Genomic DNA, 15,327 nt, shown 5'->3' with positions numbered 1-15,327 from the left:
AAACCTCTTGGAGAAAAACGCACTTCAGACATTGACTCCAAACACAAGCAGAACTGCAGACCCAATAGCTACAAGCTTAAAGCACACGTCTCTCTGTTAACAACGCTTTAACTCACTGCTCTTTCTATAGACAACCATGTTCACCAGAGTCACTACCTATAATTAGGGCCCTATGATTTCCGCAATGCGGAAAACGCGGACGGAATCGCGGAATCCAGTCATAAAAAGCGGAATTTACTGAATAACGCAGAATGTCACGGAATTTGTCAAAGTTTTAATGAATTAATGAAAAGTAGATCATTACACTTAAATCAAACCGCAATATGGACTAGCATCTGTAAATATTACACCGCAAAAATACCATTTAAATGTGAATCCTGCATGTTCTGCGTGTCTCTGTTTTAATGAATGGAGCAGAGGAGCGGTTTTGTTTACTACACACACACTGAAGCGCACGTGACGCTCGCAGTGACTTCAGCGTCTGTAGTCTCACTAAATGAGGACATAAATACATGAAAAATATCTGCTGAGAGTCACTTCATGAGCATTTGACCATTCCAATTTTAGGAAAACTAGCGTTATATCATATACACAGAAATATAAAGGCAGACACGGCAACCCGGCAAAATAAAGGTGCGGTTTAACTTGAAGACATTGTGCCAGATATATATGACTACTATTACTACCTCTAAAATTTTTTAGGGTATAATCTCACAACATTTCTTCCATGTTTTAATTTTAACAGTAAATTCCCTTTTGTTTGGCAAAAAAAAAAAAAAAGTTTGCTTAATTTTCAATAATTAAAAGATAAATGAAATTAATGTTTTATGCCTTCATTTGATAACATTTTAAATACACAACATAGAATTTCTGAAGGTAAAAAAACCTTTTATAAGGCTATTTTAAGAATAAATTTGAATAAACTAAGTACGCATTCAAATAATTAGACATGCTAAAACAGAATTTGATAACAAAAAAACATATGGTGAGGAAAAAATAAAACATTTCATAGGGCCCTAAACATGTCATTTTTGTTAAACCTTTATTAAACTAATGCGAAACTGTAAGTTTTATGATTTTAATTAATTAGACATGCTCCTTAATTAATAAAATTTAATTTAACCATTAAAAAGGAGTTGAGAAAAACTGAAACGGAAAAAACGGAATCCAGAAAAATTAAAATGGAAAAAAACGGAATTTGGAAAAACGGATTTCACAGGGCCTTACTATACTGTATAGTAAGATTACAACATAACAGATGCACATTCGTCAAACTTGCACCAATGGCATTGCTGTGCATTGACGTTAATGATGTCAAACCTGGTTGGTTACACCTAAAGGAGCTATAGGTGACCCTGGACCATAAAACCAGTCGCAATATTCGCATATTTTTAGCAACAGCCAACAATACATTTGATCAAAATTCAGTTAAAATTATTGATTTTTATTTTATGCCAAAAATCATTGGGATATTAAGTAAAGATTATGTTCCATTAAGATATTTTGTAAACTTCCTACCGTAAATATATCAAAACTTAGTTTTTGATTAGTAATATGCATTGCTAAAAACTTCATTTGGACATCTTTAAAGGCAATTTTTACTTGTATCTCGGCCAAATATTGTCCTATCCCAACCATCAGCTTTCAGATGATGTATAAATCTCAGTTTCAAAAAAAAAGAGTGGTTTTGTGGTCCAGGGTCACATATATGAATGTGAAAGCAAGTGCAAATGAAATCTGTGAGTTTTAGCAGATGGGAAGATTTTCAGTGGATAAATATATCATCCTGTTTATGACTCCAGACTTCTTAGTGCATAAGTCAGATGGTTTATGGCAGCCTTTCTGGCTTTATTTCAAGGTTTGACAACCATATCACTATGAATTTGCTGCAGTTAATGACTATTTAGATAATTGATTAATTTATCAATTATTACTTTGACTAATTAGATTTTTCATAAAGCATTATTTTAATTAGATAGGCCTATATAATTTCATTAGGCCTATATAATTTTTTTATATGTTTTAGTGGGTGCAGGACACTATAGTTTATTTATGTAAGTGAGGATAGCAAAATAAAGTAAACTGTGACATACCAGTAAAACTTGGGACCAAAATTATTCAGACACTTTGACCTGACCATGTTTTGCTTAAGTGTTTTTTTTCTTTGCTAATTGCTAATGTGACCTTTTTACACCACAGACTGAACAAAATTAAGATTGCTTAGTAACTGGTCAACAAAGTATTTATAGTTGTGTAAATATTGCCATACTAACAGTTTTCTGAATAATTTTTGGTTGAATATATTCCATTACATTCCTTTCTATCAAAGTTATCTGACATTATCAAGATGAATTTGTTCTGACACAATTTAACTCTTGAGTTCTTGTCATATTTTAATCACTATTTTCTAAACTATAGCGAATAAACTGTGATAATGTTGAAGGTATCTGAATAAATTTCAGTTTGACTGTATTCTGTGCAACTTAAAAAAAGTAAAAGATGCATGTGCATGAAAGGTCTAGAAACAGAATGAAAACAACAACAAATATATAATTTTGTCCATGCAAAAAACTGTGTGTAGAAACAATTTGCACTCAGAAATTGCTAGTAAGTTGTAAGCAATTACAAACAAAGGGCAAGTAACAATAAATTAAACTTTTGAAATAGAAAGACTAAAATAGTATGAGTACAGTGTGAGTAAACATTGAGGTAATATAAACTACACACTCATTTTAAAATGAATCAGACTACTTTATGTTTGACTGCTGATTAGAAGGGCCAAAAGTGAGACAAACAAAGAAAATGAGAGAGTAAAAGCTTTCTGAGTGGGCTGTCTCTCGCCACTCAACGCAGTTTTGCTCTAGCTTTAATTACAGGATCCAGAGCAAAAACAAAAACATACATTTATCATCCGAATATCGATACCTCCACACATCACAGTACGGAAATGAAGACGCCTTATTCATTTTGCTCTCCTTCCCTCTCTCAACCCCCAGCAAATCCATCTGCATGACTAGACTACCCCTCTTTCTCATCCTTAACGCTCTCCGTCTCACTATGATGGAATATTTAATGTGTTTTCAGTTCAATCAGGTTAGCACAGCGAGGCGGGAGGGGCCACGGATACCCAATGGGTCCAAACAGTGAGAAGAACGAGTCCATCTGGCATCCTCAACAGCATCACAACTCCTGTGAGAGAACACACCGTGAGGAGAGGCACAAGATGGTCATGCGTGAAACACTGCATAACCTTTTTTTTCACTTGAATTCCTGCAATACCTTTTGCATTGTGGCAAAGAATGAATCTAGAGTGCATTGCGCTTGCTGGACGAGAGTTGTGCATTGAGCTGCTTCCATCCTCAGAGCTTTACGGATTTAGTCACTGCTGTATAGGGTGGAGCACTGCTGCTTTTCAGCACCTCCCAAAGCTTCTTGTGATCTTGTGATGTGATCTTTAGTTAGATCTGCTCACGAGCTCACAGGTGCAAAACAAACATTGTCAATGCTTTGTTAAATCCCAATTAGACCAGGGATAACGCAGTACAAATGTGCTTCAACCATTTTCTACAGTGCCCTAATAAAGCTCTGCTGTCCTCTTTGGGTTGAAAACAGCAAAACAGGAAGCTGAACTCAGCTCTCAGTCTTTCTCTTCTTGATTTGGACAGCGTCTTTCTGAAATAACCTGATGTAGAATGCATATCAAATGTCAAACTGAATTCTAATGACAAAACTTGATCAAATAAAGTATTGACTTGTTTATCAATAAATACCAGGAATATTACACTTCTGCTATACATTTCATATATATTATGAGCTGAATGTACTCCTGTTTAGTTACATACACTCAGTTCTAATGACTAAAGTCAGTATATTCATCAACATCAACATGTTCATTCTCCCTTATATGAATGCACAAACAAAGGCTATCTATTAATTTTTTATTTAAAATATTTCAAACATCAACTTCTCTTTCATCCTCATCCTATATATTCTCTTGCATTTTACTATAGGATGCATAAAAGAAAATGCGGTAGATGTAAGATTAGCGTCCCTTTCTTCAGATACTGGTACTGTAAGAAAACAAGTGCTCAAATATGTTTCACATTTAATCACTACACAAAAATAAATCAAATAAAACACTAACATTAAACGCAAAACAGCATAAACAGAACTGCACGCTCAACTATCAATTACCAACAACTATTTACAATCTTTATAAGCTCCCATTCATTGTCCATGCCTTCGTAATTAAATATTCAGATATAAAAGCCAATGGCCACTCCCCCAAACACCATATGCAAATAAGCAGACAGGACCGCAGAAGAAACAACTCAGATTTACTTAAACGACTTGACAAAACACAGGGTGTATTTGAAACCTCGTATTATTAGTGTCTAAAATGGGACGCGTTTTAAAATTGGTTAAAAAAATAAAGAAAATTTAAAAAAAATTTAAAACAACGGGAAGATTCTGGTCTCCGGTAGGACTACTAACCAAACTACCCTGCGTAAACCTACTCAGACGTTCAACCTCGTGCATTCCTTCATTAACGGGTTGAGAAACACGTTTAAGCTCGTGCCAAGCCAAAGCAATTGTGATTCTTCCTGACAGATTGTTTTCAACGGGACAGACGCGTCAAGCTGTTTGCGACGCGTCAAACTAGAACGCGTTATAAACGAAGCGTCGCGTTCGCAGTGTAGAGTTCGCGTCGCGAAGTGTACGACAGTATTAAATTACCGTTTTTTTAGGTGGAGTTCCGAATTTATGACCAAACCCATTTCATATTTGCAATATGTACCAAGAATCAAGCACATAACACCCTTCTCGTCCGTGACAGACATTTGGGAATGCGCTTGACGTATAGATGCGGCAGTTAAACTGTGTATATTAAATAAACAACAACGAATTCAAACATTATAACTTTTTGAAAATAATTTCCGTGACTTACCCTCAACAATTAAAGTCTTCATGTTTAACGAATAAATCCAGTTAAATGAGTAATCCCAGAAAGAGGTCCCCTTTGGTCTGGAGAAGATGGTGTTTTCCTCGCTGTGGTAAATTTTAATAATTCGCAAACCTCACGGAAGATGAACCACCATCATCCCTGCCGTTCAAACTTTACCCGACGGTCGCCGTACAGGCGCGGGACGGAGAGCAGCGTCTCCCGGTGGTTCCTCTCTCAGTCATTTGGGCAGAGACACAATCACAGTAACATCCAAACTCAAAAGGTTGCTGCTCACTGCCGACACGGACCAGCCCGGTGGACTGCCGAGAGCTGGCTAAAGTCACACTGGAAGAGAGGGATAAACTACTGGCGGGATGAATCCAAATAAGCTGTATGCCACATTTTCGGTGAAAGCAGAAGTATTCCAACGATCCGAGTGTCCGTGCAGCCGCGCGGGAGGAACGGAAGGAGGCTGTGGCGCCGTTCGCGTTAGAGAGAGAGAGAGTGGGGGTGTGTGTGTGTGTGTGTGTAGAGAGAGAGAGAGAGAGGGTTGGTACGCCAGCTTAGAGATAAATATACGGGTCATTTTAATACACATTTTTTAACACATCAACACAGATGATGTAAGATTTTAATAAAAATGTTTTTAAAAAATTACATATAAAAAGTCTCCAGTTTGTTGTCAGCCTTTTTATAAATAAAGAAAATTATCAAGAATAAGTCATCTTTTTCATTACAGTGTATTCCAACATTAAAATGCCTCAATTCAGCTTGAAATGGCATGACACAGTCAATTAACATGCATTATTTATGTAGAATGTTTAGGAAGTACTTTAAAAATTAAAGGAGAAGCTCACTTCCTGAGCAAAAATGTACAGATAATTTACTCACCCACTTGTCATCCATGTAAAGAAATTATGTTTTCTGAGGTAAACATTTCAGGATTTCCCTCCATAGTGGACTTTTATGGTGCCCAAATGCAGTTTAAATGCAACTTCAAATGGCTCTATACAATCCCAGCCAAATAAGAAGGGTCTTATCTCGCAAAACCATCAGTTATTTTCTAAACAAACTGACAATTTCTATACTTTTTAACCTCAGATGCTCGTCTTGTCTAGCTTCCGGTTCAAGACAGTTAGGGTATGTCGAAAAACTCCCATCTCATTTTCTCCTCCAACTTCAAAATCGTCCTACATCGCTGCAGAAGTACCGACCCAGTGTTTACAAAGTGAATGTGCAAAGTAGATTAAACGTCCTTTACAAAAAAAGGTCAAACGGCAATGTGGGACGATTTTGAAGTTGGAAGAGAAAATGAGATGGGAGTTTTTTGACATACCCTAAATGTCATGAACACAGAGTTCTCCCTAGACAAGACAAGCATTTGAAAGTATATAAATTGTAATTTTTTTTTAGAAAATACCCAATTGTTCTGCTAAATAAGACTCTTCTTCCTCGGCTGGGATCATTTAGAGCTCTTTGAAGCTGCATTTAAACACCATTTAGGAAGTTCAAACTCAGGGCCACCATAGAAGTCCACTATATGGAAAGAATCCTGAAATGTTTTCCTCAAAAAAATATAATTTCTTTACGACTGAAGAAATAAAGACATGAGCATCTTGGATGACAAGGGGTGAGTAAATTATCTATAATTTTTTGCTCTGGAAGTAAACTTCTCCTTTAATGAATATCACTGACATTAAACTATTTCATAGAAGGATCCCTATATTGATTTTCATCTCAAGAGCTTAAAATTCTAGCGTTTTCTTTATCTTTCTGCATCTTTTTTTGTTAATTATTCTAGTATTGTTCTTTTTAGTACAATTTTAGAGTACTTTTGCCTCTTAACTGTAATTACAATACTGTACCGCTACAGTCATGCAAATAAAGCTTAATTGAAATGAATATAAACAAACAAACAAAAAAATGATAGAAAGGGAAAGGGTATTGTGGGGTTGCTTAGTGAAAGATAGAGAGAGACAGAGAGAGAGACAGAGAGAGAGATGAATGTTTTATAGCACAGGAGCAGGAATAGAGCACTAATGAATCTTTTATAGATTTCAGACGCTTTGACGTGCAGAGAATCCATTTGTATAAAACGAAAGGCATTCCTGCACATATATACACACAGAATTATAAACACAGAGGCCTGAGGACATGTAAACTTTTAGAAATTGCCGCCGCATTCATTTGACCTGCACGCCTTTGACCAATGCCATATAAACTCCATAATATAATAGCTGAAGAACCAATAAAACAAATACAAACAAATTCCCTTGTCTTCATTTAACACACTGCTCCATGAATCAACTGTCTCTGTTGGAAAAAAACACGTAGAGGTAGGATAATCGTTTCTGTGATACATGAGATGTTCAAATGAGAAAGATGACATTCGGGTTTGATGACTTTGAAGGCCTCTCATGTTACAATTACAAAAAGATCCATCTGTATCCATCTGTTTTCTCACCTCACAGACTAATGATGTGAATTATTGCACAACAAAGAAAATCCACATATTAGAAGTGCAAAAGAATGAAAAGTATTGCTTAAAATTCATCCACTTATTTGCATTTCTCTTTGGGGAAAATTCATCAAGAAGCATTGTAAACATACAGTTTATATAAAGTATTTGTTTCAAAATGTGCAACAATACAATATTTTACAAGAAGATCAATGAATAAAAAAAAATTGTAATAATAAAAAGAGAAGCGTAGACGTGCTACAAAACGTCATCTTTTGTGTTCCCCGCCAGAGTATTTCAATACTTTCATTTTAGGTGAACTTCTCCTTTAAGAGTTGCATTCAACTGGCAGTTGTTTAACATTCATTTATATGTGGCTCCCATCATGCAATAATGCGGCATCCAACTAATTTTGTCTATACTCATTACCTTGAGGATTCTCCCAAGGTATTTGTGCTGCATTGAGATAGCCTGCTTTAATACTGAGCAATAATTGAGCCTGTGGCTACCAACCACAATTAATGCTGGAGTGTAATATGCAGTCACAGATCGTGGATGAAATTATAGTATGTAAACTTGAACAGTGGATGAAATTAGCATGTTAATTCACACACAAGAAAGTTATCAGCATATTTTTTGGGCAGAAGACGCCCCCCAGTGACCACAACAGATGGAGAAGTCGATTTTGGATGCTGGCTCTCTCTCACTCATTGCGTGTGGTGATATATGGCCTGTTGTGGGGCATGTTGTCACACTATATGACACAGTGGGAACCTACTGTTATATGACACCAATGTAAACGAGACACCTCTGAAATATGAAATATTACCTTAAAATGTCTCAAAATTAGTGACTTGATTTTTAGCTATACTGAGAATCATTTATTGGTAAAACAATTTTCACAGAAACTGATAGTAGATATTACTCATAATTACAAAGAAACCACAATTTTGACATAGAAAGACTAAAACAGTCTTGCAAAAATGTATTTACTCCAAAAATCTGTTTTATTCAAAACTTTTTTTTTAAAAGATTTTGTAGTGTATATTTAAGACAAAAATATAAGGTGCATGAGACAACTTGTACCAGTTTCATATTTATGAAAAATATTGAAATATTTATATACCTTTTCTCTTCTACTCTTCTACAGTTTTTGTTCATTATTTATTTAACTTCTGTCTGAATGTATATAATTGCAGCTTTGTTATATTCATTAATTTACTCAATTTTAAATAGGAGAATAGAATTTACAAAAAAAAAAAAAAAAAGGAATCACGACTGTGACTGTTTTGAATTAAGTGCTGATTATAATTACGAAAGCTTCCTATTGTGACAACTAGCCAGGTCTCCCCTTGAGAGAATAATTTAACTCTCTTACTACAGAAAGGATTTAGAAAAAAAGCATAAAATATGCACTGCTTGCTGAATGACTTCTTCAAGATTGTTTTAAACGCGAACATAAATTATTTATGATGGCCACGATTTCAAACTAATCCCTTCTCGAGTCTTAAAGAGTTGAAGTGATAGAGTGGTTTTAAAAGGACAGAGAGGGAGCTTTCACGCTGGGAGCTGCTTTTAACCATTTCCATCTCCCACGTCCAGAGCTTCCTGCAGGCTGTTAGTTTTATGTCAAATCACGAATCAAATTGTATTAGTTAGAGATCCGCCTGCGTGCTGACATGTGAAGGAATCGGGGCTGGTCAATATTTGCTCTGTGAATCATGCGTTTGGAGTGCATCTGAAGCTCTTATCCAACTGCAAATTCTCCATTTATCCAATCATGCTGCTTTTGTAGATTTTCTGTCCAAATTTGGATCATAAAAAAAACGAAGCAATTAAACAAGCCTAAAATTCAGGTAGTTCACAGTGATTTTTGCGCAGGATGGACAGACAGACAAGCAGACAAGACAAATTATAGAACAAAATAAGCACATATAGACAGAATAACAGAATGACAGGCAGAATGATAGACGTACAGACAAAATGACAGAACAACAGACAGTGAAGACAGAATGATAGAATGACAGAATGATAAAATGACAGACAAAAACAGAACAACAGACAGAAAGAATGACAGAATGACAAAACAGACAGTGAAGACAGAATGATATAATAACAGAACAACAGGGAGAAAATAGAATGTTAGAAATACAGACAGAACGTTAGCACGACAGACAATGTCAAAAAACAGACAGAGAAGACAGAATGATAGAACAGCATACAGACAGACAAAAAAAATGACAGAACAGCAGACAGAAGACAGAATAAGACAGAACAACAGATGATAAAAACAGAATGATGGAATAATGGAACGATGGACAGAGAGAATGACAGACAGACAGACAAACAGAAGGACAGACAGATGAACAGAAAGAGAAAATAATAGAATAACAGGCAGATAGTCAGAACGATAGAAAGAAAGAATAACAGACAGACAGAAAGAATGGATGAATGAATGAATGAGAGAACAACAGACAGAATGAAAGAACAACATACAGACAGAATAACAGAAGAACAGGCAGAATGAAAGACAGAACAACAGACAGTGAAAAAGACAATGATAGAACTATAGAATGACAGACAGAATAACAGAACAACAGAGAAGACAGAATGATAGAATTATAGAACGACAGACAGACAGAATGAAAGAATGACAGAACTACTGACAGAAGATAGACTAATAGAATGATAGAACTCCAGAAAGACAGAATGATAAAACAACACAGATAGAATTACAGAATGATAGAACGACAGACAGAATGTTAGGATGACAGAACAACAGACAGAAGACAGAATGACTGAATGATAGAACTCCAGACAGAGAGAATGATAGGACAACAGACAGAGAATGAAAGAACAACATACAGACAGAAAAATAGAAGTACAGACAGAAAGAATGACAGAACAACAGACAGTGAAGACAAAATTATAGAATGATAAAACGGCAGACAGACAGAATGAAAGACAGAACAACAGACAGAAGACAGAATGACAGAACAACAGACAGAAGATAGAATGATAAATTATAGAATAACAGACAGAATGATAGAATGACAGAACGACAGGATAACAGACAGAAGACAAAATGATAGAATTACAGAACAACAGACAGAATGATAGGATGATAGAACGACAGACAGACAAAATGATAGAATGACAGAACGACAGAAGATAGAATGATAAATTATAGAATAACAGACAGAGCGATAGGATGATAGAACGACAGACAGATAAAATTACAGAATGACAGAACGACAGAATAACAGACAGAGAAGACAGAATGATAGAATTACAGAACGACAGACAGAATGATAGGATGATAGAACGACAGACAGACAAAATGACAGAACGACAGAACGACAGACAGAAGACAGAATGATAGAATGATAAAACAACTTGACAGAATGACAGAACAGCAGAGACAGAAGATAGAATGATAGAACAACAGACAAAATAATAGAATGACAGACAGAATGACAGAAAAAAAGAACGACAGACAAAATGATAGACAGAGAAGATAAAATGGCAGAACAATGACAGACAAAATAACAGAATGACAGAACAACATACAGACAGAAAAACAGAATAACAGGAACAGCAGAACAGACAGTGAAGACAGACTGATAGAATGACGGACAGAATGATAGAATGACAGACAGAATGATAGAACAACACACAAAATGACAGAATAACAGACAGAATGACAGAAAGAAAGAACGACAAACAAAATGATAGAATGATAGACAGAGAAGATAGAATGACAGAACGACAGACAGACAGAATAACAGACAGATAACACAGAATTCTGACAGAATAACAGAACAAAATAACAGACAGTGAAAGACAGAATGATAGAATTACAGAGAGACAGACAGACGGAATGATATCAGACTAACAGACACAAAGACAGAATGATAGAAAGAAAGTTCGGCAGACAGAATGAAAGAACAACAGACAGACAGACAGGCCGACAGAATGACAGACAGACAGATGGATAGACAGATAGATGGATGGACTGATAGGTAGGCAGATTGTGTTTTATTGTTCTTTTTGTTGCCCACGTAGGCAGCTGTCAATAATACCCCCAATTCTGTCATGCTGACTCTGACATATTTTAAGCTGGCCGTCCTTTAAAAAAACTCTCACAACAACACACACTCATGTGACAGGAACCGGCGGATCAATTGTGAGCATTTCTGTAATAATTACAGGCTCTGTTCCTCCACTGCAATCCCGTTCATTAACAAGCATTTCCACACAATCAGATGAGACGATCCCTTCCCCCATCATTTGTCTACATGTCACAGATCCGCCACTGTCACGGCTTACTGTGCGCTGTGACCTCTGCTCCAAGTCCATGCCCAGATATACATCCTCCTGCACGGTGACACTGTTACCGTTAAAAGCCTGTGACAGCTCATTCTCCTCAGCGGCCTAGAAAGACAATATCCATGATGGAACTGCCCCGTGTCGCTGTCCAAAACTCATTAACACATTGGAATAAAGACAATGTAGACTTGTTCACATTAAACTGAAATTACACCGCCCCTGTCTTCCACTCTCTCTCCCTTTCTCTCCTTTTAATTTTGTCTTTTTAATTAGATTTTCAATTGCGGTTGTATAAATTAGCTTACCTTGAGAAAAATGGCCTGCCTTCATCCACTGCATGCTTCAAAAGTTCTTTTATAATGAACAAAGTATCAAACAGATTGGACACTTTGTATTCTTTATATACGCACTATATAGTTCAGGGGCAGAGTTGAAAATTAACTTAGTTGTGACATAATGGGCCACTTAGTTACAACTTAAGTTTGAAAGTATAACCTAAACATTTATGTGGGTCTCCAACAAGAAGTACTAGTTGACATAAACCAGCAGATTGATTTATTTGCATCAATAGGCTCACCAGACAGATTCAAGACATATACAATGATATTGACTTTTACACTTGTTAAATGGGAATAAATGACTTGTTAGGGGCTTTTCAACATAAAAACCGATAAAAACAGCACTCATCTGTATGCATCACTCAAATGAAATCAATCACAAAAAAAAAAAGGCAATTTGTTTTGTTTTTTTCTATTAGTATTCACTTATTTTTCCTTATTTATTTCAAGCACAGTTTCTGAATTATGTTTAGATATAAAAACACCTGTTTTGTTATTTCATGATATTATATATTTCAATGAAAACTTAATTTTACTGACGGAGCAAAAGAAGCTAAAAATCAACCATAACATGATAAACTGAACTGAAATTCATGCCATGTCAACAAAACTTAATTTAAAAGCAGAAAAACTATTTTTTAAACCAGCTAGTGGAAATAAATAGAAATAAATCTCTCTCTCTCTCTCTCTATATATATATTTATATATATAATTTTTTTTTTTTTTTTATAATTTATTATATGGGTTATCTGTCATAAAACAATTATACTATTAATATTAAATATCACAATAAAAAATAGGAAGACTTTAAAGAATGAAAATATATTAGAATAAAACCAGAGAATATTTTTTTACATAATTTGTCAATAATTACATTCTTAGTATTGAGTTATACATTCTAAGTATAATGAGTTCATTTTACAAAAGGGTTATCTATCATAAAACAATTATACTAATTTAAAAAACCTTTTTTTTTACTAAAAAAGATTATTTATAATATAATTATATATATATGTGTGTGTATATATATATGTGTATATATATAATAATTTATTATATGGGTTATCTGTCATAAAACAATTATACTAATAATATTGTTTTTGGTCAATAATTACATTCTTAACATTAGGATAGGCATTAGATTTTTTTTATAGTTTTAGCACAAAGTATTGAATGAATATTCAAGTATAATGAGTTCTTTTTACATTTTTATTTGATGTCCGACAAATTAAGCCAAGAAACTGCAGCCTTGCTGGAATAGTATCACCTTCAGATTTCCTAGAATTAGTGCATAAATCTCCTGACCGAGAAAAGGATCTTTGTAAAGGTAAAATAAGGTCCGGTTTCCATCTGGGATTATTCTGACATCTCAGGACTTAGAATAAAGTGTAATTGAGGACAAAATCCCTCCTTCCTCCAGCTACCTTCTGTCTTGTTTACTCATCCTTTCTCTTTCTCTTCCCAGATTTTTCTATCCTCCACTATTCCTACCCTTAGAAACTCTGTCTCTAGAAACAGAATTAGATTCATTGAAATGTTTACTAGGGCTGTCACTTTAATGCATTCATTTAGTTTGAATAATTATACAAAAAATAACGCAATTAAAAAATTAGTGCAATTAATCACGCCCCCTGACCCGTACATAAATTCTGTAATAAGGGATTTTCTAACCACAGAAGCAATTTAAGCTTGAATGCAATGGCCAAAGACCAACATGACTACATTGACTAAAAATGATGAAAAACAAGAAGCCTTCATTTTTACTGTTCTCCTGTTTTTGCAAATGGAAAACACAGCAACACATCACAAAGAAACGTGTGGTGAAAAGTGCAAAAGAAATACTTATCACATCCTTTCCATCACAGAAACACTCTGTATTTGGGGCAGGTGGAAAATTATAGCTCTATACATCAGACCGCACCACAGAACAGCCAAATTATGGTTCAGAAAGCAAAGCAATGCAAACAACACCCATAAAGCAAATCTACAAATATGCACAAAGTATTGCAGAATGAAAAATGGATAATGAAAAATAAGAAATGAATAATTCCTGGTCTAAAACACAAATATACATATTCGACTGCTATAATACTTACTTGCGGAGCATGCAATTTCTCAGCCATTAGCAGCACTAAACAAAGCTACAAAACAATGACTGTTTCCAAACAGGTCCTTTAAACAAAACAGGTCCCAGTTAGATAAATTAAATGCTAGGTAAATTCTAAGTTACTTTTCTCCAGGTCTTATACACTTCTTTGACTGAACCACTCAAATAAAACAAAGCAATGATAAAAGCAATACAAAGTCCATTTTTATCCTTTCCAGGAAAATTGTCTTGGTGCATTAAGCAGAGAGACAACAGGCAAAAAATATGAGCTCAGAGTTTTAAAAACCGTTACATATTTTATATTACGTGATCTATGCTGTACCAATATTTCTTCATTTATATTGTATTTTCCTGTGGATAGAGTTTCTTGGAGTCGCTGTTGGTCCAGATAAAGGACAAGATGAATGAAACAACGATGTACACACAGTTTCCTTCATTGTGATTAATGTCTTTGTGCAGTTTTTTGGCACCATCTATGAATATGGTACATGCTTGTGCCTCATTGCTTATTTTTAGGTTTTGGAGGTATAAATCCCGTTGTTTTTGTTTGTAAGACCTATTAGATATGTTTGATAAACTATTATCTAACATACAGCTAACCTAGTATTAAACATTGATAGTTTTAAACATATTAAATGTCTGTTTCACTGCATAAAAAGGTGATTATGACCTGTCTTGACCTTTTTTAAAAATATATAGCAACTAAAATCATACATCAATCATTTGTTGAATTGATACTCAGTTCATCGCAGTACAAACTATTACTACCTCTTTAAAGAAGCCAATGATATTGTACTGGGCCGCGTTTCCCAAAAGCATTGTAAGCTTAAGTACACCGTAGATCCATCAAAACCAATGGAAATTCGATCAACTAAAGCTTACGATGTTTTTGGGAAATGCAGCCCAGGTCATTAAAAAGAAATAAATAAATAATAGAAATGTATAACTGTTTGTATTATTAACTAAAACTAAAACTGTTTTTGTTATTTGAATTTAACCTGAAATGTAAACGTAAAATGTAAACTCTTAATAATTGTAATTTTAAGTCAAAGTAACAAAATAACTAAACCTATAAATATAAATGAAAGCTAACTAACTGACTTTTGTGTGTATATATATATATATATATATACAAAAAATAAAAATGGCA

At 34.7% G+C, this 15,327-nt stretch overlaps 1 protein-coding gene across 1 annotated transcript in view; it reads right to left on the bottom strand.

Annotated features, from left to right (window-relative positions):
* rtn4r (reticulon 4 receptor) overlaps positions 1-5,450 on the bottom strand; it is a 110,435-nt gene extending 104,985 nt beyond the window's left edge. Inside the window, exon 1 of the mRNA XM_051110466.1 lies at positions 4,949-5,450. Within this exon, the coding sequence (XP_050966423.1) occupies positions 4,949-4,970 (22 nt within the window). The 5' untranslated portion in view covers positions 4,971-5,450. The remainder of the gene's footprint in view (positions 1-4,948) is intronic.
* Positions 5,451-15,327: the final 9,877 nt, after the last annotated feature.

The sequence above is a fragment of the Labeo rohita genome, chromosome 5 (assembly GCF_022985175.1).
Source record: "Labeo rohita strain BAU-BD-2019 chromosome 5, IGBB_LRoh.1.0, whole genome shotgun sequence".
Taxonomy (NCBI): domain Eukaryota; kingdom Metazoa; phylum Chordata; class Actinopteri; order Cypriniformes; family Cyprinidae; genus Labeo; species Labeo rohita.
Note: the sequence above shows the minus strand (reverse complement) of the source record. Positions and strands in the feature narration are given on the sequence as shown.